The sequence below is a fragment of the Hyperoodon ampullatus genome (genome assembly GCF_949752795.1).
Source record: "Hyperoodon ampullatus genome assembly, chromosome: 11".
Classification (NCBI taxonomy): Eukaryota; Metazoa; Chordata; class Mammalia; order Artiodactyla; family Ziphiidae; genus Hyperoodon; species Hyperoodon ampullatus.
Window position 1 is genome coordinate 22,647,060 of NC_136924.1, and position 23,945 is coordinate 22,671,004.

The following is a 23,945-nucleotide window of genomic DNA, read 5'->3' on the forward strand; positions in this document are numbered from 1 at the left end:
CTATCTCTTGAGAAAAATTGAAAGAGTCATGCACTTAATACTGTGCATATTAGAATATATTTAAATTCTAAAATTCAAGAAAATTGCACATTAGGAATAGAGAAATGTTCAGATCTCTTGAACATTTTGTGAAAGCTTTCTCTTTAGATTTAAAAGATATGGTGGTGTATTTTCATAATTCTAAACTTGCCAGGTGACATAGAAGTGCCTTTTACCCTAGCAGTCAGTTCTTGTCATCCATGTGACAGCTGAGGGTAATGAGGAAATGATAACTGTTAAAAGACATAAGGACTTCATAGCACAGTGAACAGGACTCTGATTAAAAAACAGTGACAGTGTAAAATACCTATTTTATCATAGGCTCGGGCATAGATTTCTGACTATAAATAGGAATTGGACTAGATTATTTCCTTAGGCACTTGAAGGAATTTTAATTTCTCATTTGTTTTCAGAAAACATGAATGAGTGCTTTTCTTTAAATTGGTACTCAACCTTTTGATTTTGAAGGAAACAAAAACCAGTTAAAACATTTAAATTTAAGATTGCAAGATTATGATTGTAAGCCTTATTTCTATATGTGTACTTTATTACTACTTTTATTAATTTTGGCTTTTGAGTGCAGAAAGCATATTGAATAAAGTGTTTTCTACTGATTGTTAAGAATTTGCCAAACTGTTCTCAAGAACTGAAGCTACTGTCACCTCTATTGATTGATTGCTGCACTATGCGGCAGGCGGGATCTTACTTCTCTGACCAGGGATCGATCCCGGGCCCCCTCAGTGGGAGTGCGGAGTCTTAACCACTGGACCACCAGGGAAGATCCCTTTTTCTTTTCTTTTTTTTTTTTTTGGGCAGGATGATTTTCTTTTTATGTTAAGGCATACGAATTCTGACAGAAATTCTCATTTTTGCAGTGATATTGCCAAGGTTCATTTCTGTTGCAAAATAACAGTGATAAAGATCTTTTAAAGAAATATTTTTATTGAATGATGGCCCATGGTTAAATAGGTATAGTAAAAAGATTTTATTGTTGCTTATACAGGTTTTCAAAGCTGAAACAGGAGAGAAACTTCTAGAAATCAAGGCTCATGAGGATGAAGTGCTTTGCTGTGCATTCTCTGCAGATGACAGATATATAGCAACCTGCTCAGTGGATAAAAAAGTGAAGGTAGGGAAATATTTTCCTCTTGAGTTGTAATCACCACAGAATTTATTTTCTTTTTCTGTAATAGAGGGACTAGAGTTAAGTAGAGTTAAAGGACTCTTGCCTATTGATCTACTAACTTGAGGCAAACCAGTTTTATCCATTGTAAATTAATTCTGTCTAAAACTTTTTATTTTTAAGCACAAGCAAAAATGCCTAGGTTGATTAGCCTAGGAAACACAGCTGATATTTATATTTATCAGGCAGCTGGGAAACACAATTTCAGATTAATGAATTTGCCTGACACTTATTGACAGGTCTGTGGGTTAAATATCAGTTGAAATCTTTTAAGTGTACTGTGGTCGGAAGTGTTGCTGCACAAAATTATTGTCTGAGATCGATTCCTGTTGTAAAATGCAACCGGATTTTTTTTTACCTTTATGAGCTGGCTTACATTCAATGCAAAACTAGATGAATAAACATACTAACAATCAGGTTACTAGTCTACAAAGTAAACAGAGAAAAGAAAACCCACAGGGTAATTTTTATCTTTGTTAATTATTCTTTTTTTTGTTTCTTGTCCCTAAATTTGGCTTTTAGCCAGAGTATTTTTATGGAATTTAAGAGAAAGTGAAGTCTAGGGGAATATTTTATTTGATAAATGGAGGGGAGACCTCATCTTGGGCTTTTTTCAAAAGGGGTGTGGAATGCTGAATCTGTTTAGGTGGGGTGGGCCTTAGTGGACCTGGGAGCAAGAAAGTTGGCTTGAGAGTTTTTGTGGAGTTTGCATCTACTTGAAGAGGACCCCGGAGTGTCCAGACTAAATTGAGACTTTGGAAAAATCTTGATAGATTGGACTCTCTACGTGGCTTTACAACCAACCAGTTAATTCACTCCATAACCTCTATTCTGAGTGAGACTTGGAGTTGGCCATTCTGTGGTGTTCCAGAGTCAGAGCTATGTGGCTCAAGTTTCTATTTGTAAGAAATTTAAAGCAAGAGGCAGAAATACTTATTACAGAACTTTAAAATAAAATAAACTCTTTGGATCTCTGGAGAGTGCTTTGATAAGATAAAAGAAAATGCTATGGGAGGGACATTAGTACCTCTAAAAGTCCAAAGCCCAGTGAAAATTCATTAGGTAATTTATTTCTTTTGTTTGTTTGATGAAACAGACTAGTTAACATAGCAACTAGGAAAATGATTACTTTTTACTGAGAACACTGCATGAGGCTTTATACTACACACTTTCTTATATTACATTATCAATTTCTCACTACAATTGCAAAGTAAGTGTTGATCCCATTTTAGAGATGAGGAAACAGGTTCAGAGATGAAGTCATTTGCCCAGGCTCATATTAACTAATGCCTGATGGCACCAGCGTTGAAAGCTAGGTTCCCCTCAGAATCTAAAGCCTTTATTTTTTTTCACTGAGCCATTTGCCTTTACTTATTTATTAGTACCTTGAAGTCAGCAGAACACTTATCAAATTCTTTGTCATTTGACACCATGCATTGTGTAAGATGGGTACAAGTATCCCCATTTTACAGAGGGGGGAACTGAAATGCAGGTAAATTAAGGACTTGACTAGGGACACACAACTTATAAGTGGTAGAGCCAGGTCTTAGATTGGCTCTGATTAATTTTTCTGGTCTGAAGTCCATTATTCCATCCCTTTTATAGCACTTTTCTGCCTGCTGTCAATTCATATGAACATGTGAAAGCTTGCCCTTGAAAATGTAATGTTTTACATCACTTGCAGGTAGACTTGCAGGTAATTAAAAAAAAAAAAACATTCTGGGGCTTCCCTGGTGGCACAGTGGTTGAGAGTCCGCCTGCCGATGCAGGGGACATGGGTTCGTGCCCCCGTCCGGGAGGATCCCACATGCTGTGGAGCGGCTGGGCCCGTGAGCCATGGCCGCTGAGCCTGCCTGTCCGGAGCCTGTGCTCCGCAACGGAAGAGGCCACAGCAGTGAGAGGCCCACGTACTGCTAAAAAACAAAACAAAACAAACAAACAAACAAAAAAAAACATTCTGGCAAAATGCTGACATAATTTAGGGAAGGGGGAGGTATTCAGTTAGTATCATGTCTGGGAAAATCTGCAAAACAGCTCACATTTGCTTTGCCTCTCTGTTTTCTCTTTGAAAATAAGGGGTACTTGTAAATTTTATTTTCTCTATTCTCTTTAGATTTGGAATTCTGTGTCTGGGGAACTAGTACATACCTATGATGAGCACTCAGAGCAAGTCAATTGCTGCCACTTCACCAACAATAGTAATCACCTTCTCTTAGCCACTGGTTCAAATGACTGCTTCCTCAAAGTAAGTGTGGATAATGAGAATTATGTAGATAAATTTGATAGATACATCACAACATCTCCTTTTTTTCATATATTGTATTAATCAGGGATCTTTTGGTTGCAGGGGTAGAAACTTTCATATTAGCTTAAGCAACAACAACAACAACAAATATATTATTGGCTCTTGTAACTGAAAAGTCTAGAAGGAGTGTGGCTTCAGGCATAGCTGATTCCAGATGCCTAAAATACGTTCTCAGGCTCTAACCCCCACTCCATCTCTAGACTCTGTTTCCCTTTTTGTTGATTCAGGCATACTCTCTCTGTGCAGCAGATTTGGCTATCCTTAGCTCCAGGCTTACATGGATATTACAGCTCATAATCACAGAGGAAGGGAAACTCGCTCTTTCCCAGGTCCCATAGTTTTCCCATAGAGAAAACTCTAGTTGACATGGTTTGGGTTACATGCGCATTTCAGAATAATCCTAGCGGTCAGTAGGATGGAATCCTTCGATTGGCCAGGGGTCACAGGTTTAGCCATGTAGAAAAGGGACGAATAGGTGAGGTCAGCTCCACTTGAATTATGACTGGGGCTTGATTCAAGATTCGAAAGAGAGGGTCTGTTATCAGAAAGAGGAGGGAAAAAATGTACTGATAGGAAAAGAAAAAATTTTGAACCAAACTAAAACCAGAAATAGATATTCGTTCCACATATCTTTGATAATTTTTTAAAGATAAACTTATTTATTTATTTTTGGCTGTGTTGGGTTTTCGTTGCTGCATGTGGGCTTTCTCTAGTTGCAGCGAGCAGGGGCTACTCTTCGTTGCAGTGTGTGGGCTTCTCATTGTGGTGGCTTCTCTTGTTGCGGAGCACGGGCTCTAGGCGTATGGGCTTCAGTAGTTGTGGCACGCAGGCTCAGTAGTGTGGCTCACGGGCTCTAGAGTGCAAGCTCAGTAGTTGTGGCGCACAGGCTTAGTTGCTTCGCGGCATGTGGGATCTTCCTGGACCAGGGCACGAACCCGTGTCCCCTGCATCGGCAGGCGGACTCTCAACCACTGCGCCACCAGGGAAGCCTGGCAGGCGGATTCTTTTTTTTTTTTTTTTTGTGGTACGTGGGCCTCTCACTGTTGTGGTCTCTCCCATTGCAGAGCACAGGCTCCGGACGCGCAGGCTCAGTGGCCATGGCTCACGGGCCCAGCTGCTCCGCGGCATGTGGGATCTTCCCGGACCGGGGCACGAACCCGTATCCCCTGCATTGGCAGGCGGACTCTCAACCACTGCGCCACCAGGGAAGCCCCAGGCGGATTCTTAACCACTGTACCACCAGGGAAGCCTGGTCAACAGTTTTAAATAAGGACAAGGTTTACTTTAAGACCGGTCATTCCACACTTGCATTTCCATGAGGGCTATTAGGACTTCTTGTACTTTTTTTTTTTTTTTTAAATCTGATTTTATTGTATTCTTTCAAGTCCTGGATCCTATGTCCTATGCAAGGGTTCTATTCTCTTATTTTTATAAACTTTAAGTTCTTTTTTTAAAAGAAATTTATTTCTTTGGCTGCATTGGGTCTTTGTTGCTGTGCGTGGGCTTTCTCTAGTTGGCGGCGAGCGGGGGCTACTCTTCATTGAGGTGCACGGGCTTCTCATTGCGGTGGCTTCTCTTGTTGCAGAGCATGGGCTCTAGGGTGCGTGGGCTTCAGTAGTTGTGGCTCGTGGGCTCTAGAGTGCAGGCTCAGTAGTTGTGGTGCACAGGCTTATTTGCTTCGCAGCATGTGGGATCTTCCCGGACCAGGGCTTGAACCCGTGTCCCCCACATTGGCAGGTGGATTCTTAACAACTGCCCCACCAGGGAAGTCCCACTTCTTGCTTTTTTTTTTTTTTTTTTAAATTTTGGCTGCGTTGGGTCTTCGTTGCTATGCACGGGCTTTATCTAGTTGCAGAGGGTGGGGGCTGCTCTTTGGTGCATGTGCAGGCTTCTCACTGCGGTGGCTTCTCTCCTTGCAGAGCACAGGCTCTAGGCGTGTGGGCTCAGTAGTTGTGGCTCGCGGGCTCTAGACCCCAGGCTTAGTAGTTGTGGCGCACAGGCTTAGTTGCTCTGTGGCATGTGGGATCTTCCTGGACCAGGGCTCGAACCTGTGTCCCCTGCATTGGCAGGCGGATTCTTAACCACTGCGCCACCAGGGAAGCCCTTCTTGTGCCTTTTGAACTGAGAGAAGCCAATGAAAAGATATAAATTTGATGCTGCTCCCATGTAATTTGCATTATCTGCAGAATTGGGTTTATCTGGGATTGGGATAAAAGAAGCTAGGGATGGAGATGGACATAAAGAACAGGACTTACCTCACTTACTGATCATTTCCAAAGGATTTTTATCAAGATTAATTTTGGGAGGTAAATGATTTCTTCTTCTGTGTTTAATCTAATTTGCATAAATCACCCTTGCCCGTTTTATTTACATTTTTTATACTTTTCAAAAATACCCCAAAGGAGAGAGAATAGTAACTCTCGTGGTGTCCATCGTCTAGCTCCAACAATTGTCAACATTTGCCAATTGTATTTTATTCCCCCACCCCCTCCCATTTTTTTGGATTAGAGCATTTTATAGCAAATCCCAGGTAACATATCATTTCACCCAGAATACTTCAGCATGAATCTCTGAGGTCTAAAACATAAATACCATGCCATTATCATACCTAACATAATAAACAGTAATTTCGTAATATAGCTGGTCCATATTCTTTTTTCCTTATTAGTCTCAAAGCATATCTTTCTACCATATAGTTATTGGAGTCAGAATCCAAACTTCAAGTGGCATTTGGTTGATATGTCTCTTAAATCTTTTATTCTTTAAATGTTCCCCTTCCCGTCTATCTCTTTTTTTATGCCATTGATTTGTTAGAAAAATTGAGTCATTTATCCTGTGGAATGTCCCACGTTCTGGATTTGGTTGATTGTTTCCAGGAAGGGTTGTTTAACTTGCTCTTCTAATCCCTTCTGTTTCCCGTCAAATGTATTTATATCTATCTTTGCAGTCTTTGTATTTTTGAGTCATTTTTTAAGAGCCCTAATAGATTTTAGCCTAGTTAGTAGACTCTAGGTTTGCATAGGGAAATCTTAGAAATGACTATTTTTAGAGTTGGATAACTTAGCATCTAAAAAAATTGGGCAGTTTATTTTACATATTACTTGTTAATACAGCTGAGTAAAATAATAATGATTTCAAACTACTTTGTTAAAATAAGCAGTAATTGTTTAGCTAATTTAGTGCTCAGACTGAAGCCTAGATAAACCTTCAAGTCCCTTAGTAGATTTAGGTGCTGATCTAAGGGCTGCCCCATTACTTGTTAATCACAAGTTCACCTTTGTGTTTGACACCTTCGTCAAACTGTGAATGGAACGCTTCCTGTAACTGAAAAAGCTTAATTGGGAGGGAAGGAAGAACTTCACATGATTTGAACTTTTCCCCATTCAATGCTAGTTTTTCAGTTATCTTTTTATCTTTCTCAAATAGCTCTGGGCTCTGAATCAAAAAGAATGTCGAAATACCATGTTTGGCCATACAAATTCAGTCAATCACTGCAGATTTTCACCAGATGATAAGCTTTTGGCTAGTTGTTCAGCTGATGGAACATTAAAGGTATGCTTTTGTTCATTGTTAAAATGGTTTATAAATAATTTTATTGTCTTACGGAAATAGATTTCTGTTTTTCACATTTCTACAGAAAGCTTCTTCCTTCAAATTCCAGGAGCATATTTAATATAACTGTAATTGGTTGTCATAATGATTGCTTATCAATGGTTTACTACCTTATGCTTTAAAGTTCATATATTTTAATTCTTAATTTTTAAGCATGTATTTCATTTATGGTTTCATAAAATCTTTTGAGATCTATGGGATCAAATTTGTAAAGGTCCTGCTTTTATTTATCATTCATTTATTCTGCCTTTTATGTTCCTATATTCCTGTTTTTGCGAAATCTTATGGGGGAAAACTCAGAGCTAGGGAAAAAAGCTTATTCAGCCTCCTGAAATTTAGTCTTTAAAAAAAACTGAATTCTTCTTCCTTAAATCTCCACCTTACTTCTCAATAAGATCCTATGCCACTTTCTTATTCCTCTCTACTGTCATTCTGGTCTCCTGTTTATTGATTCTCCTTTCTTTGGTGTTAAATCCAATCCATCTTTGACTTCCTCATCTCTTGGTCTACCTTTCTGTAGCGTTTGCTCTGGTTCATGCTGTCATACCCTCATGTGTGATAGCAGCCTTCTAAGATATACTCTTCATCCTTCCTTATCCCAATATGTAGCTGCTAGATTAACTCTCTACCTCTGTTTTCATCTTGCCATTTTTAGCTGGAACACAAAAGTACCAAATTCTAAATTATGATAAACCCAGGCTCATCAGGCACACCTCTAAGGCTCTTCACTTTCCATCATTCTACCTCTGATCCTGTCCAGTACATTAATTGTCACTTCTGGGCAAGATAATTTTGGGGGCTTATTTCAGCTACTGTCCCTATATATGTTTCATTAGTCTTTTTTGGAATTTTTTTTGCCTCCAATTCACTTGTCTGTAGTTTTTAATGACCCTCAAAACTTTATAAATTTAAAAAATAAATGCAAAGCCTTCTTCTTATGACATTCATCCATCTGGTTCTGAGAACAAATATATACATATCTCCTATATACCTGCATCTATATATATCGATAGATGGAAGCTGCTTGGTCTTCTGATTTCCACTTATAAATTTGTTGTACTGTTCAGTTCAGTCATTTTCATGTGTCTTCTTTTTCTTTGATAAGGTTGAATATAGGTTTATGATCTGCAGAGACCTTATCATCTTTCTGTATCTCTCTGAAGTTCATTGTACACAGTCGTACTCAGAGCATGTGCTCAGTAAATTTTCTTGGCATGTACCTCTTCCAGGGAAATACTTGAGTCCTCCGGGCTCTATTTTGTTTGTTAGAATCTCTAGAGAAGGAGATTTGTTAATGCTACTAGGTGACTCCTAACTTACAGCAAATTATACTCTCTTAATGCTGATCCTCTGTTTGAATTTTTGATCTCTCTTTGTTGACTGAGGATAACTCATTTTTGTATAGATTTCTTCTGGGCATCTAGGAATTTTATGGGTAGAATTCTACTTGATATAATTTCCTGGCATCTAGTAGACGTTGGAGCATTCTTAGAATATTCAGCCAAATGGATTTGGCCTCTATGACATATTCTCTACAAATATCAAATATCTGTCTCTTCTTTGGGATGACCATATCAGAGGATTTTTTGGAGGCCCAGTGAAGGCAACCCTCTTCTGAAAGATTCTTCTAGTCCTATCAGTTGTTATTTCTTGGTTTTTACTAAATGAATGACTTCAGAAGGCATTTTATATCTCAAGGAAGGTTCTCCTTTTACCTTATCTCCATTGCTAATGCAAGTTCTGGGAAGATTCCATTATTATTAGTTTGCTTAATGTTGAAGAAAGTTGTGAAACCAGGCCATTTATCTGTTCTACAAGTTTGAGCTGTGTAACTCTACTGGGCCTTCTTTGCTGCCGTTTGTTTCCCGAACTGAATTCACCGTAGTGCCTGTTCCAAACCTTTTCTGCTGTTCTTAAGCCCCTAACAATGTCACTGTATCTCTTTCATTCTATGGAGATAACCTTACCTCATACCTATTCAGAAGGTTGACACCACCCGAGAGCTCCCTGCCGTGAGCCCCCTCAACAATTGCCATAAAGAGTCTCTACTCCCCTTCTTCTCTCATCTCAGTGCCCAGGAAGTCCTCTGCTTGTACCTACTGTTCCTTTTTTTCCTTCTTCCCCTGAGACCTTGCCTCATTGGTTATTTCCTCTCCATGTTGCATCTTTAGTTTTTTTTCTCTTTTGAATCCTTTCCCACAGCCTACAGTTGTTCTTGGCCCTTCCTAAGCATTATAAAACCAAAAAGTGAAAAACCTTTGATTCTTCCTTGATTGTGTTATCCTCTGAAATAGTCATTCAGTTTTTCTTTTTGACTAGACCTTTATGACTAGACTTCTTAAGTCACCTATACTTGCCTCAACCTCTGACTACTTATTCACTACTTAACCCTTTTTTAGCCTGGTCCTGTTATTCCCTTGAAGAGTAAAATCCAGTTTTATTTTGTTTTCATTCTTTTTGTTGTAAAATCTAATGCTCTTTGGATGAGTGTGAAATCCGGTACTTTTCTTTATCCAGTCCTTATTCTTTTGGTTGTATTACACCCCCTTCTGTTTCCTTTTTGAAACTCTACTCATTTGACACTCAGTGTTTTCTTCTTTCTCTTTCTGTGTCTCTAACCCCTTCTTTAACTCTTTTTCCTGCCCATTGAAATATAGCTGTTTCCTCAAGATTCTAATCTTGACTACCTACCTCCATCACCTTTCTTCCATCCCAGTTCAGCTGGTCTTGTGGCTTCAGTTCTTCTCCCTTCTGTGAGTGACTTTCAGATGTGTTCTCTCCAGCCCTCATTTCTCTTATGTGCTGTGTGCCCTGCATCTTTAACTGCCTGCTCACTGTTGTCACTTAGATAATATGCCGTACCTGAAACTTAATGTGCTCCAAACTGAACTCTTCATTTTTTCTTCCCCAAACTGACCTACTTTTTGTGGTTCCTATATGTTTCAGGATTTTGATTAGATCAGTGTTCAGGATTTTTACATCATTGTGACTGATCACAGTTGGGCCACGTAGTATATGATGATTATTTTTCCCCCCTTTCCTGTACAACACTTTGTTTTCTTTGGGATTAAAGATGTTGTATATTTAACAGTGAAGCTTTGTTTTTTTCATTTGCTTATTTTTTTTAAAGGTTGACATTTATCTTTTAATTTTAAAAATTTATTTATTATTTACTTATTGATTTATTTTTGGCTGCATTGGGTCTTCATTGCTGCACACAGGCTTTCTCTAGTTGCGGCCAGCGGGGGCTACTCTTTGTTGTGAAGCACCGGCTTCTCACTGCAGTGGCTTCTCTTGTTGTGGAGCACGGGCTCTGGGTGCGGGCTTCAGTAGTTGCGGGCTCTAGAGCGCAGGCTCAGGAGTTGTGGCTCATGGGCTTAGTTGCTCCGTGGCATGTGGGATCTTCCCGGACCAGGGCTGGAACCCGTGTCCCCTGCATTGGCAGGTGGATTCTTAACCACTGCGCCACCAGGGAAGCCCAAAAGTTGACATTTATTTATTTAAATTTATTTATTTTGGCTGAACCAGGTCTTAGTTGTGGCACACGGACTTATTTGTTGTGCATGCGAACTCTTAATTGCGACAGGCATGCGGCATCTAGTTCCCCAACCAGGGATTGAACTCGGGCCCCCTACATTGGTAGCGTGGAATCTTCCCACTGGACCACCACAGAAGTCCCCCTATTATTTTTTAAATGTGCATACCACTAATTCATCTTCAAACTATCCCTTGTCTAAGTTCTTTCTTAAACAATTTAAATGTATCAGGTATTTGATTTGACATTTTCTTTTCTTAGAAATAACTTTCTTAGAGGGTTCTACCTTGCTCCATTATGATTGGTGGTACTATTCCCAGTGTTCAGCTGCCATCCTGGGAGTTTCTTTTGCTTTTTTCTTGAGTTGAAACCCTTGTTTCCTGAATTTCTTGGTTTACCCTCTCAGCTTGGTGGAAAATCTCCTCTAGCTTTCTAAGAAAGAATCTCTGGGAGGTAAATTTTTGAGAACTTGTCTGTCTAAAAGTGTCTTTCTTCTAGCTTCATACTTTATATATATATATATATATATATATATATGTATATATGTGTATATTTTTTTGCAGTACGCGGGCTTCTCACTGTTGTGGCCTCTCCCGTTGCGGAGCACAGGCTCCGGACACGCAGGCTCAGCGGCCATGGCTCACGGGCCTAGCCGCTCCGCGGCATGTGGGATCTTCCCGGACCGGGGCACGAACCTGTGTCCCCTGCATCGGCAGGCGGACTCTCAACCACTGCGCCACCAAGGAAGCCCATTAATTTATATTTTTGACTGCATACAGAAGAAAGTAATTTTTCCTTAGAATTTTGGAGACATTGCTTGCTCCCTTGTCTTCTAGCTTCCAAAGTTTCTCTTGAGATGTTTGATGCCATTCTGATTCGTATGTGATCTATTTTCCTGTCTTGAAACTTTTAAGATCTTCTTTTATTCCCAGTATTTTAAAAATTAATGATAATGTGCCTTGGTGTGGGTTTGTCTTCATTTATTGTGCTTGGCACTCGATAGCCTCTTTCAATTTGGAAATTCATGTCCTTCAGTTCCGGAGGTTTCCTTTAATTATTTGACTTATTCTTCTCTAGTTTCTCTTTCTAGAATGTCTGTTAGGGATGTTTTCTTATTTTTCTCTTTTCTTCGTCCATTTATCCTACTTTTTGGAAGATTTATTTAGCTTTATTTTTCACTCCTTCTATTGTGTTTTTAATTTCTGTTATCATATTTTTAAGTGTACCCATTCTTATGATCAGTTTCCTTTTTAATATTATTCTTGTTTCATGGGTACAATATCTTTTATCTTTTTGTGGGTATTAGTAATAGTTTTTTTTTTTAAGTTTTCATATTCTTTTATAGTTTCTCTTTTTTCTGTTTGTTGGTTTTGGTTTCTGTCTACACTTTAGAGCTATATCTTACTTGCCTGATCCTTGGATATCTGCTCATGCTTAAAGAGTGCAGCACTGGGAATTCCCTGGTGGTGCAGTGGTTAAGAATCCTCCTGTCAGTGCAGGCGACAGGGGTCCAAGCCCTGGTTCGGGAAGATCCCACATGCTGCAGAGCAACTAAGCAGGTGTGCCATAACTACTGAGCTTGCGCTCTAGAGCCCATGAGCCACCACTGCTGAGCCCGTGTACCACAGCTACTGAAGCCCACATGCCCTAGAGCCGGTGCTCCGCAACAAAGAGAAGCCACCACAGTGAGAAGCCTGTGCACCACAATGAAGAGTAGCCCCTGCTCGCTGCAACTAGAGAAAGCCTGTGCACAACAATGAAGAGCCAACATAGCCAAAAATAAATAATAAGAAACAGACAAACAAACAAAGCACATTTAAAGAGTGCAGCACCAAAAAACTGATAGGAAATTGTGAACTTATTTATAGTGGGTTTCCCTGTAGTGTTATCATTTTTTGATGGTGAACTCTTAATGTCAGACTCTTTAGATCTTTTTTTTTTTTTTTTTTTGCATTACGTGGGCTTCTCACTGCTGTGGCCTCTCCCGTTGCGGAGCACAGGCTCTGGACATGCAGGCCCAGCAGCCATGGCTCACGGGCCCAGCCGCTCTGCGGCATGTGGGATCTTCCCAGACCGGGGCACGAACCCGTGTCCCCTGCATCGGCAGGCGGACTCCCAACCACTGCGCCACCAGGGAAGCCCCCTCTTTAGATCTTTTGTCTTGATCTGGTGGGGTATTCAGAGAAAAATCTTCAGTCCCCTTCCTGTAGGCTATAAGTCTGGCTGGCAAGTTCTGCAAAGATATCTAGGCAGAGATCTCAACACTTGGAATATAGACTTTCTCTTAAATTCCCTATTTTCAGAATGGTGACCCTGCTGTCAACTGTGCTGGGTGTATACTAACCCTCTATTCTTCAGCCAGAGTAGGGCAATCTGGATGGCATAGTAGGGGAAGGGATTTCAAGGGACTTTCGATGATTCCTTCTGTGTTAGCTCCATCTTTACCGGAAGGTGCTAGGCCCAACACTTCCTGAGCCTTTTGGGGGTTCTCTGGTGTGAATTGGGCTACTTCTTGGCTTTCTCCACTGTGAGCTCAGGATTCAATTTTAAGGAATCCCCTTATCACTTTTCTTTTTTCTTTCTAGCCTTTATAGTTTTGTCGCTCTAATATCTTCCTCCATTCTCCTTTACCTTGTGAATCATGCCTAGAGAGAAAAATTCTCTTTACTGTTGTTTTACATGGGTTTTGGGAGGGTGTTGAGATGAATGTATGTGTTCTATCTTCAGAACCCGGTTTCTTTCAGTAACGCTATTGTCTCTTCTCACCTGTGCTTGAAACATGGGAATAATTTGTCTTTTCACTTAAAATGTATTTATTGATCATTTATTGAGTACTTACTATGTGCCAGATTCTGTACTAGGCATTTGGTTTTTAAACACTTAAAAAAAAAAGTATAGTTCCTGGCTTGAAGTTGTTCAGGGTCTAGCTGGGGAGAAAGGTAAGTGAATAGACAAACCATGAAAATGGTAAAAGTATGTGGAGGGGGCTCAGAGCAGGCAGTGGTTCTGTGGGGGAGTGTGCAGGCTCCTGCTGCTGCACCCAGACTGCACTTGTTCTCCCTTTTCATTGTCTGTGCTTTTCCATTTTGTACTTTAGCTTATGCTGACCCCTTAGCCTAGACTCTCTGGTATTTTTTGGTATTGAAATCCATCTTAAGTCCATCTTAAGTTGTCCATCTTAAGTTGGTGTAAAGTAGGCTGAACTTCAGGGAGGAGAGTGAGGTGGCCCCCTCTGCAAAAAGTGTTTCCTCAAGCCCATGGCTCTGGTAAAGCATTGCCACTGTGCTGTATCTTTTCCTCTCAAATGACACATCTGGGGCTTCCCTGGTGGTGCAGCGGTTGAGAGTCTGCCTGCCGATGCAGGGGACATGGGTTCGTGCCCCGGTCCGGGAAGATCCCACATGCCGTGGAGCAGCTAGGCCCGTGAGCCATGGCCGCTGAGCCTGCGCGTCCGGAGCCTGTGCTCTGCACCGGGAGAGGCCACAACAGTGAGAGGCCTGCGTACCGCAAAAAAAAAAAAAAGACACATCTGGCATATCTTGCGTTAGAGTCATTTATATGCTTGTCTTACCTCCTTTACTGGCCTATAAACTCCTTGAGAGTAGTGTCTATATCTGATTCACTTATATAATCTCGAAGTGACTAGCATAGTGGTTAATAAATGTGTTCAAGATGATAAACCTTTGCTGTGTCCCTTCAAATTGAATTAAGCCTTCTCAAAACTCAAAAGAAAAACAATTTAAAAGTCTTCAGGGACAGGATTTTGGTTTCAGGTGTGGGTATCAGAATGTGATCGTAGAGCAGTAACAGCAGGGGACAGACATTGATGCACTCTTGGTAAGAACTGCCGTGTTTGTGGCAGCTTTTACTGTTAAGCCAGTATCGTTGGCTGGTTCGCACTGATACAGGGACGTTTACTAAGCAGAGGTCTTGCAAAATGATGCTGGATAACAGCATTTCAAGGTCAAAGTCTTGTAAGCTTTTATTTTCCGAGAGGAAGAAGAACCATAAAATTATTTCCTGTCCCAAATGGCTCTGTAATCTTCTAAGTGTTTTATAGCATATCGTGTTGATAAGCATGTGTTTTTCAGGCCTTGATGATAAACTGTTTCAAAATGTGAGTTTTATTTAAAGATTGCCATTTGAACCACACAAGGACCAGGGTGCACATGGACCTTGGATACAGTGCAGTGACTTGCTCAAAATGAAATGCTGGTATTTACTTGGTCCCTCAATATGTGGAATTTCATCACTCCTTGGATAGTGGCTAAGGTCAGGTCCACATGCAGAAGATGTAGTTTAGATAGATGTAGTGAAATTGGGTTGTATTAGTTTTCTTTTCCTTTCTTAAATCCAGGCAATGATTGCTTTGTTTTTCATATTAAGAGGGAAACAGTGTGATTTCTCATATAATCTGACTGATGTGACTGAAGCTTCTGGCACTGATGTTCAGATTTTCTCTCTTCAGTGTCAAGGAGGGCTAACTACTTTAGAGGTCTCTTTGGTTCGTCCAGTTTACCTATAGTTATTGCAAGGGGAAAGGTTTTGGTTTTGGCTGTATTTCTAGTGTATATAATCTTTAAACTCAAGAGAGATTTAAACGTGTGCCTGGCCAGTCAAATCGGGTTTTACCCTGGGAGCTGTGCTTTGGAAGCTGAGTTAAAGCCTGAGAAGCAGCTTTTTTTTGTTTTTAAATCCTTTTCCTTGGCCAACCCTTGGTCTGTGTATGGCAGCCATTATCATTCTGTGAAACTGGGACACTGCTCAAGGCCCAGGGGAGTGAAGATGGATCTTCTTGAAGGCCTTTGTCATTTGGGCTGCTCGGGTGGCTCTGTTAGCGGGTGAGGTTTGGTCTTTTGTATCCCATTCCTCAGGATCCAGTTGTTTTAGAGCCCTGTCTGACCCCATCAAGCACACAAGGTGGCTTGCTTCCTTTCAGCATATTGTTTTCTATTTTCAGGGACTTCCTTATGTCTCTGATGCTCTGCTAGGTTATAACTCAGCTTGGGCTGGGTCCTGTGTGTAGTGTCCGTGCTGTGCATGTGAAGCAAACCTCATGCCTGGCCCAGCAGAGGGCAGCCGTGGCAAGTCGTGAGTCTCTTCTTTCTTCCACGCTCATTCTTGCTGTCAACACCTAATCTTTAGCCTCCTCCACACCACGCAAGTCTCTTTTAACATTTTGTGTAGTTTTACATTCTGCATTTTGGGCAGTGCTCTTTTTTCTTTTTAGGAAGGTGCTGAATGAAACTGGAATACTTAATTTAAAAGCCTTATGAAAAGTTATGCATAATTAAAAATAAGTCATTAGGTGAACTGAATAATTTGTGTGACATTTAGGCCAGGTGGAAGTCTAGAGGTGTGATTTGAGATCAAAACAAACTTAAACGTTTTTTTATTTTTGTAATTTGAAGCTTTGGGATGTGAAATCAGCAAACGAGAGGAAGAGCATTAATGTGAAGCAGTTCTTCCTAAATTCAGAGGAGCCTCAAGAGGATATGGAAGTGATAGTGAAATGCTGTTCATGGTCTGCTGATGGTGCTAGGATAATGGTGGCAGCAAAAAATAAAGTCTTTGTAAGTACCAGTATTTAAAAAAGCCAAATTTAGTCTAATTTAAAGAAAATTGAAACATCTAATTGATTTTTGCATTTTATACTGTTTACTGATATAAAGTATAGCTGAACTATTTTGGGCAGATGCTCTAACCTCCCATAGTTCTCAGAACTACGCTTCAGGGAATGTCCGTAGGCCTTGTGAGGAAAGGTCTCCATGGTCACGGGTTTGGGAAATATTACGTATTACTTTCTGCTGTTAGAGGTACTTCAGTGTGTACAAACATATTTAAAGACTCCGGAGTCCTACAATAAAGAAACAATTTATGTTGTTTAACCAGTGTTTCTCAAATTTATCTAAAATATGGATGGAATGCTTTCTGCATTACTCTCTCCCCTTTCCCCATTTGAAATACATTGGTTTAGGTGATTTTTGAAGTTATTTCTTAGCCGTAAAATTTTATGATTTGGTGACTGAGAGAAATACTTATCAACAACTGAAGAAGTTCGTGAAATTTCTATGAAGTAAATGAGGAAGATATGCAAAGAAAGGTAAACGACAAGGAAATGTTTCTTCTTTATTCAATTCAAGTGATAGTTTACATTTGTAGTATTCAGAGTGCTCTTACATATAATTTCTTTTGATATAAATATACAAAGGGCACAGCAGATTGCAAGAGCCCTATGATAATAATGAGGCAGCTGAGGTTCAGAGCAGCCAAATAATGTATCCAGAGTTACACTGTGATTTGGAGAGCCGGGTCTTCTGATTTAGGGCTCAGTGCCATCCCATTCTGATGGTAATTTTAAAGACTTAAATAAGAGATATTACAAGTTTATTCTATTTTATTTTAAGCTTTATTGAGGTATAATCGACATATTGTAAAATATTTAAAGTGTATAATGTGATGATTTGATAAACGTATACTGTGAAGAGATCCCTCCCATCGAGCCAACTAACACGTGCCAGCTCACGTATTTGCCTTTTTTTCTTTTTCTTTTTTTTTGAAAACATTTAAGTTCTACTCTCTTATACTATGCAATGTTATCAACTATAGTCACCATGTTATACATTAGATCCTCAGACCTTATTTATCTTATAACTAGAAGTTTGTATCCTTTTATCAACCTTTCCCTATCTCCCCCACCCAAGAGATTACGGTTTTAAAGAACACAGTTGAAATATACATATAGTTGGGGCCTTCCCTGGTGGTGCAGTGGTTAAGAATCCACCTGCCAATGCAGGGGACACGGGTTTGAGCCCTGGTCCAGGAAGATCTCACATGCTGCGGAGCAACTAAGCCCGTGCGCCACAACGACTAAGCCTGCGATCTAGAGCCCACGATCCACAACTGCTGAAGCCTGTGCACCACAACTACTGAAGCCTGCGCGCCACAACTACTGAAGCCTGCGCACCTAGAGCCCATGCTCTGCAACAAGAGAAGCCATCACAATGAGAAGCCTGCACACTGCAACTAGAGAAAGCCTGTGCACAGCAATCAAGACCCAATGCAGCCAAAAATAAATAAATAAATAAAATAAATCTAAAAAAAAAAAAAAAAATATATATATATATATACACACACATATAGCTGTATAAAAACTGAGGGGCCATTTATATTATTATTATTGATCTAGTAGTTATGACTGTTGGATCTTGGTTGCTTATAGGTTTTTACCCCTTTAGCAGGAAACCAAAGAAAAATATCTCCTTTTGTCTTTAAGTATGTTAAAGTCCGTAAGAACAGAAAGGAGCCACTACATTTACAAGATGTGAAGATTTGTAAAATTTGCCTTTTTAACCATTTTAAAATACACAATTAACTGGCATTAATTGCATTCACAATTTTGTGCAGATATCACTACTTTTCCAAAACTTTTTCATTGTCCCAAACAGAAACACTGTAACCAGTAAGCAGTAACTCCCTATTCTCTCTCTTCAGCCCCTGGTACCTCTAATCTAAACTATGAATTTGCCTTTTCTAGATATTTCATATAAGTGGAATCGTACAGTATTGGTCCTTTTGGGTCTGGCTCATTTCATTTAGCATAACATTTTCAAGGTTCATTCATGTTGTAGCATGTGTTAGAACTTCATTTCTTTTTATGGCTGAGTAATAATCTTATACGGATATACTGTATTTTGTTTATTCATTCATTTGTTGTTGGGTTGTTTTCACCTTTTGGCTATTGTGAATGATGCCACAAGAACTAGTGTACAAGGATCTGTTTGAGTCCCTGTTTTCAGTTCTTCTGTGTATATACCTAGGAGTAGAGTTTCTGGGTTGTATGGTAATTTTATTTTATTTTATTTTTATTTTTTATTTTTTTTAATTTAATCAGTTAGGTTGTATGGTAATTTTATACTGGGCTTTTTGAGGAACCACCAGACCTTTCCGTAGTGGCTGTACCATTTTCTGTTCCCATTAGTAGTGTACAAGGATTCCAGTTTCTTTACATCCTGCCAACACTTGCTTTTTTCCATTATTAAAAATTATAACTATCATATTAGGTGTAAAGTGGCATCTCATTATGGTTTGGTTTGCATTCCCCTAATGACTAATGGTGTTGAGCAAAATTTGTTTAAAATTATCTGTCCAGTGAGAGACGAAAATAATTTTATATTGTGTGAAATGCTTTCCTGTTTTAAAAATCTATAGGCCAGCTCTAGCTAAAATAAAGCTACCCTAAGATTACCCTTAATGACATGTAGCTTCCAGTTCTTACTCTTTGGTCTCTCTATTCTTTTCCTCTATTTCTTTCCAATTCTCTTGTGTTATTAGCCCACTCCTATTATTAGGTCTTTTTGCTACCCAGTAATTGGGACAGCTGCCTATTCCATACTTGCCAAGTTTCCTCTATGACTGTCAGCCACTAATTTTTAAGAACAACTTGTCCTGGGAAGCATTTTAAGTATGATTTCCTGTCATTTATTGTTGGCCCCTGATGCCGTGCTGCTTACCGTCTATGTGTGCTCACAGGGCTATGCATTCACAAAACATTTTCATGGCTTCCACTGGAAACTTTTCTTTTTCCCTTCCTGAAGACTATGGCTTGGCCTTAAATCGTTATACTGTATATCGGTATAAACGTTTTTATCATTTGGCAAAAACTTTGGAAGAGTATATTCATCATGTAAACATCTTTCAAAAATTGAAATGAAGTTTGAATTACTCAAAAATAGCTTTTTTTGGTTCAAAAATGGGAAAATGATTGATAATGGAGTAATTTGGCTCTGAAGAGAAATAGAAATGATTGAACTAATTTCATTTTAGTAAGCCTCTGCCCTATATTATTTTTATCATCTTCATTTTGAGTAGACATTTTCTCTTTTGAATAAACGAGCATTAGGGAGAACTGTTCTGTATATTAATTTGGCTAGTCCATTCATGTATTCACAAAGGTTTTATTTCTCTATAGGCTAGCATGATCATCTGTGATAAGTTTTCCTTTATAGGAAACATGTTTCAGGATGAGCAGTATTTAAAAAGTATATGTATATTAATTTATATCTTTTTAATGAGTTAATAATTTTGCCAATTATCAGTAATTGTAGTATTTTTTTTAGGGCTTACACTCTATGTTTGAAATGGGAGGGTATTCTTTTAGAAATAAATTTAGGTTCACTTTGGGTATAGCTTATCTTTTAACATATTTACTTTTATAGATATCTCTCTATTTTATGTTGACAGCTGTTTGACATTCACACCAGTGGCCTGTTGGCAGAAATCCACACAGGCCATCATAGCACTGTCCAGTACTGTGACTTCTCCCCTCATAACCATTTGGCGGTGGTGGCTTTGCCCCAGTACTGCGTGGAGGTGAGTAGTTGAATTTACTCTGTGAAGTCTGGGTCTTCAGAGGTACAAGGATGACAAAGAATGGGTTGCTTAAATTAAACCATTAACTGGTGAGGATGTTTGCTTGAGAAATTATAGTGTTTTCTTCATAGCATAATGACCTTTAGCTTTAGGATATTAAGCCACATTGACAGCTTTAATACTTTAGCAGTGATTGAAGAATTGGTTTGACAGTAAACAGAGAGTGACAGACAGCATCAGGCATTTATCGAACAGTCAGTATGTGCCAAGGTCTGGGGAAACAATGGCATGACCATTGGTTTCCTAGGCAGAAACATGGCATCTCTTAAATATGGGCACAGACTCTTCTGTAAAAGAAACGATGAGAAATGAGTCCAGTTCACATTTCTTAGATCATTGAGAAAGGTAAGATTTCCGGAAGTTAAAATTAGAATTGGTTAACCTAGAATTTTCATTGCTAAGCACTATTGAATAAAATGATTTCTTGTTTATATTTATAATTTTGCCCTTAACCTGATGGATTTTATACTCAGTGTCTATACCTAGAAGAATTCTACCCAGTGAGTTGCTGTATTAATTTTTTCAAAAGCAATGAATTCCCTGATATTTTTTCTCCATAGATGGATTAGTTTTTCCAAGCTTTGTTACTACTCATTCCTTGAATTTAGCTTACTACCAAGTAATTTGAAGCCCCTTGTGATTACAGTCCAAGAAGATGGGTATGGGCCTTTATTTGGAAAATAGGGAAATTCATTTGGTTCACAGGCTACCTTCAAAGAAAGCTTGACTATGGCAAGCACTTCTTCAGTGTTCTGAGCCTGTTTCAGTGATTTTTTAGTGAGTTCATCAACCTTGCCCTATACTTGAAGGTATGGCTGGAGAGTGGCTGAGCTCTATAGCCCTTCAGCATGGAGATACAGACAAGATGAGAGTGAGTGGATAAGCTCTGTAAGCTCCTCTTAATTCTGAGTACAGCAGTGCAACTAACACTGAATAACTTCCCTGTGAGAACTTCCCACTGGAAGCAGAGGCAGTGAGTGTGAACGAGCTCCAGTCCTGTTTGCAACAATGGGAGAGAGTAGGTGCTGTGGGCAGTGTTCTCTTCAGCAGAGGCCTTGAAAGATTCAGAGCTACTAGGAGATCTCACACCTTACCCGTAGATCCTCAAGGTAGGCGTGGTTGGAAATGTCCACTTCCTGGGTTTTGTCTGGATTTTAGGAGGAGTGGAAGAGCAACCCTTCTTTCGGCCTCCCTGTCACTTCTAAAATCCTTACCCCTTGCTATTCTTAAAAATCTCCTGGAAACATTGTCTTTCTTCTTGAAATATAGGGACTTAGTTTTGGAGGCTGTGAGTGACAAAGAAATGATGAGAGAGAGCAAGAAGGGAAGAGAAAGAAGGATTTTCAAGGGAGATTTTTCAGTTGTGGAACCACTTTCATTTCTGGCCTTTAGCTCTGTATGTCCCAGATTGGACTCCAGAGATAAGGCAGAGAAAATTTCACATAACGAATTGGTAACCATAGAACTCACTGATTGAAAACTACTGGGCATGTGATGAAGTACTTGTTTTGTCCATGCTAGTTCTGAAATCATAAAGTAGGTCTGTAATTCAGAATATAATGAGAGGAACTCAGGCACATATGATACATTAGACTGGAATACATTTGAGTAATTTGCAGCAGAACTCAGGACAAAATACAGCCAGGCTAGTGATAGACATTCACAATTTGTAATAAGCATGAATAACAGAAGTATATACATGTACAGTTAGTACATTCATTGGTTTTAGGGTTTTGCAGTCATTTGAAATGAGGATTAGATGACAGTGGAAAGTAAAGTATGGAAACCACTTATGTTCATCCTATTATTGTTTTAGATTGATTTTTAAAAAATGGATAAAACGTTTGTATGACTCCAAATCAAAGCTTTATAATAAATTTTATTCAGGGAAGTCTGACTTTCATTCCTATCCCTTCCCTGCCACTCTCCCTCCCTACCTTCTGAAGGTAACCGTTTTTGTCTTAACATCCTAATGTTTCTTTTTGCATGTATAAACAGATATCTATATGTATAATAAATAGCCTTATATATCCATCTATATGTATATCACATCTGTATCCATCTCTAGAGTCACATATTTGTTTTTTATCTCATTTAGTATAGCTTGCATATATATATATATATAGAGGGAGAGAGAGAGAGAGAGAGAGAGAGAAACATATATACCCTTCTGCAGAAATGTGTATACCATTCTTTGCTTTTTTGATGTAAACAACGTAACCCAGAGACTAGTCATTATCAGGGTGTTTTTCTCATTACTTTCTTAAGATTGCGTATTATCCCATTTTGTGATTAATGCAGTTTATTCAGTTAGTTCCCTATTGATGGTCATTTGAGTTGTTTCCAGTTTTTTGCTGTTAAAAATAACAATGCAGTGAATAATCGACACAAGTTATTTTGTATTTTTGCTAATGTATTTTTGGGCTATATTCATGGAAGTGGAATTGCTGGATCATTCTTGCTATTTTTAGTATTCTTGATGTATTCAAAATGCTTATGAATGTGATTTCCTATTTGTTGTGTTTATTCTGTAGTTGTGGAATATGGACTCATGTTTAAAAGTAGCTGATTGTAGAGGACATTTAAGTTGGGTCCATTGTGTGATGTTTTCTCCTGATGGATCATCATTTTTGACGTCTTCTGATGACCAGACAATCAGGGTGAGATATATTGAGATTTTCATTTTAGACATTTAATGATGGTAAGCTAAATCTCCTAGTTAAGAAATTGATGGGCAGTATTGAGGGAAGTAAAACAGGAAACTGCCGGTTTCATATTTATCCTTGAAAAGAGCTATTATGTGAACTATAGTAGTCTCATTCATTCAGTACATGTTCATTGAGTGTTACCATGGTCCAGGTGCTGGAGAAGTCCAATGATTAAACTGTATTTTGGTTAATTTAAATATATTACATTTGGGTCCTCAGAGTAACTTTTTTTTTTTTTTTTTTTTTTTGCGGTACGCGGGCCTCTCACTGTTGTGGCCTCTCCCGTTGCGGAGCACAGGCTCCGGACACGCAGGCTCAGCGGCCATGGCTCACGGGCCCAGCCGCTTCGCGGCATGTGGGATCTTCCCGGACCGGGGCACAAACCTGTGTCCCCTGCATCGGCAGGCGGACTCTCAACCACTGCGCCACCAGGGAAGCCCCTCAGAGTAACTTTTGACTCTTTCTATTACCTTGAATTCCCACATCCAATTACTTGCCAATTCTAATGGATTCTATTGATACCTTTCCATTTTCTATCATTTATTTCTACTTTTCCATTTCAAGTTTAGGTGCTCATTAGTTGTTGCTTTTCTTGTATTAGCCTCTGCTACAAGTCTTTTCTTTCTTGGTTTTTTACATGCTGCTTGCAAGGTATATTCCTCATGTACAATACAGTCATGTAATTTTCTTTTCTTTTTTTTTTGGCCAAGTGACTTGTAGGATCTTAGTTCCCTAACCAGGGATCAAACCCGTGCCCCCTGCAGTGGAAACGCAGAGTCTTAACCCCTAGACCGCCAGGGAAGCCCCCAGTCATGTCATTTTTGCTCAAAAACAGATAGTAGCTCCCTTGTCTACCAAAGTATTGGGTTGGCCAAAAAGTGCCTTCGGTTTTTGAGTAAAAATAAGACACATTTTTCGTTTTCACCAAGAACTTTGCTGAACAACTTATTCACCCTTTCGTTCCACTACCTTCTGCCATTTTTTCAGGCAACTTCATAATTGCATCTTCCCAAAACTTTTAATCTTTTTGAGCAGAGAACTGTTCTAGGTGCCTTTTACAGTCTTCCAGGGAATTGAAATTTTTTCCATTAAGAGAATTTTGTAAAGACCTAAGTAAATGGAAATCCGAAG

General features: G+C 39.3%; 1 protein-coding gene across 5 annotated transcripts in view; it reads left to right on the forward strand.

Annotated features, from left to right (window-relative positions):
* The window catches only part of APAF1 (apoptotic peptidase activating factor 1), a gene marked incomplete at both ends in the record, with an annotated part of 88,151 nt that overhangs the window by 34,752 nt on the left and 29,454 nt on the right, over positions 1 to 23,945 (forward strand). For 2 of the 5 annotated variants that reach the window (XM_079714575.1, XM_079714576.1), the window contains 6 exons: positions 1,043 to 1,168; positions 3,336 to 3,467; positions 6,954 to 7,079; positions 16,086 to 16,247; positions 19,918 to 20,046; positions 22,641 to 22,766. The exons of 1 other annotated variant lie outside the window; for it this stretch is intronic. In XM_079714575.1, coding sequence (XP_079570701.1) covers positions 1,043 to 1,168; positions 3,336 to 3,467; positions 6,954 to 7,079; positions 16,086 to 16,247; positions 19,918 to 20,046; positions 22,641 to 22,766 — 801 coding nt within the window. The remainder of the gene's footprint in view (positions 1 to 1,042; positions 1,169 to 3,335; positions 3,468 to 6,953; positions 7,080 to 16,085; positions 16,248 to 19,917; positions 20,047 to 22,640; positions 22,767 to 23,945) is intronic. 2 more of the 5 variants (XM_079714577.1, XM_079714578.1) reach the window with 1 other exon arrangement.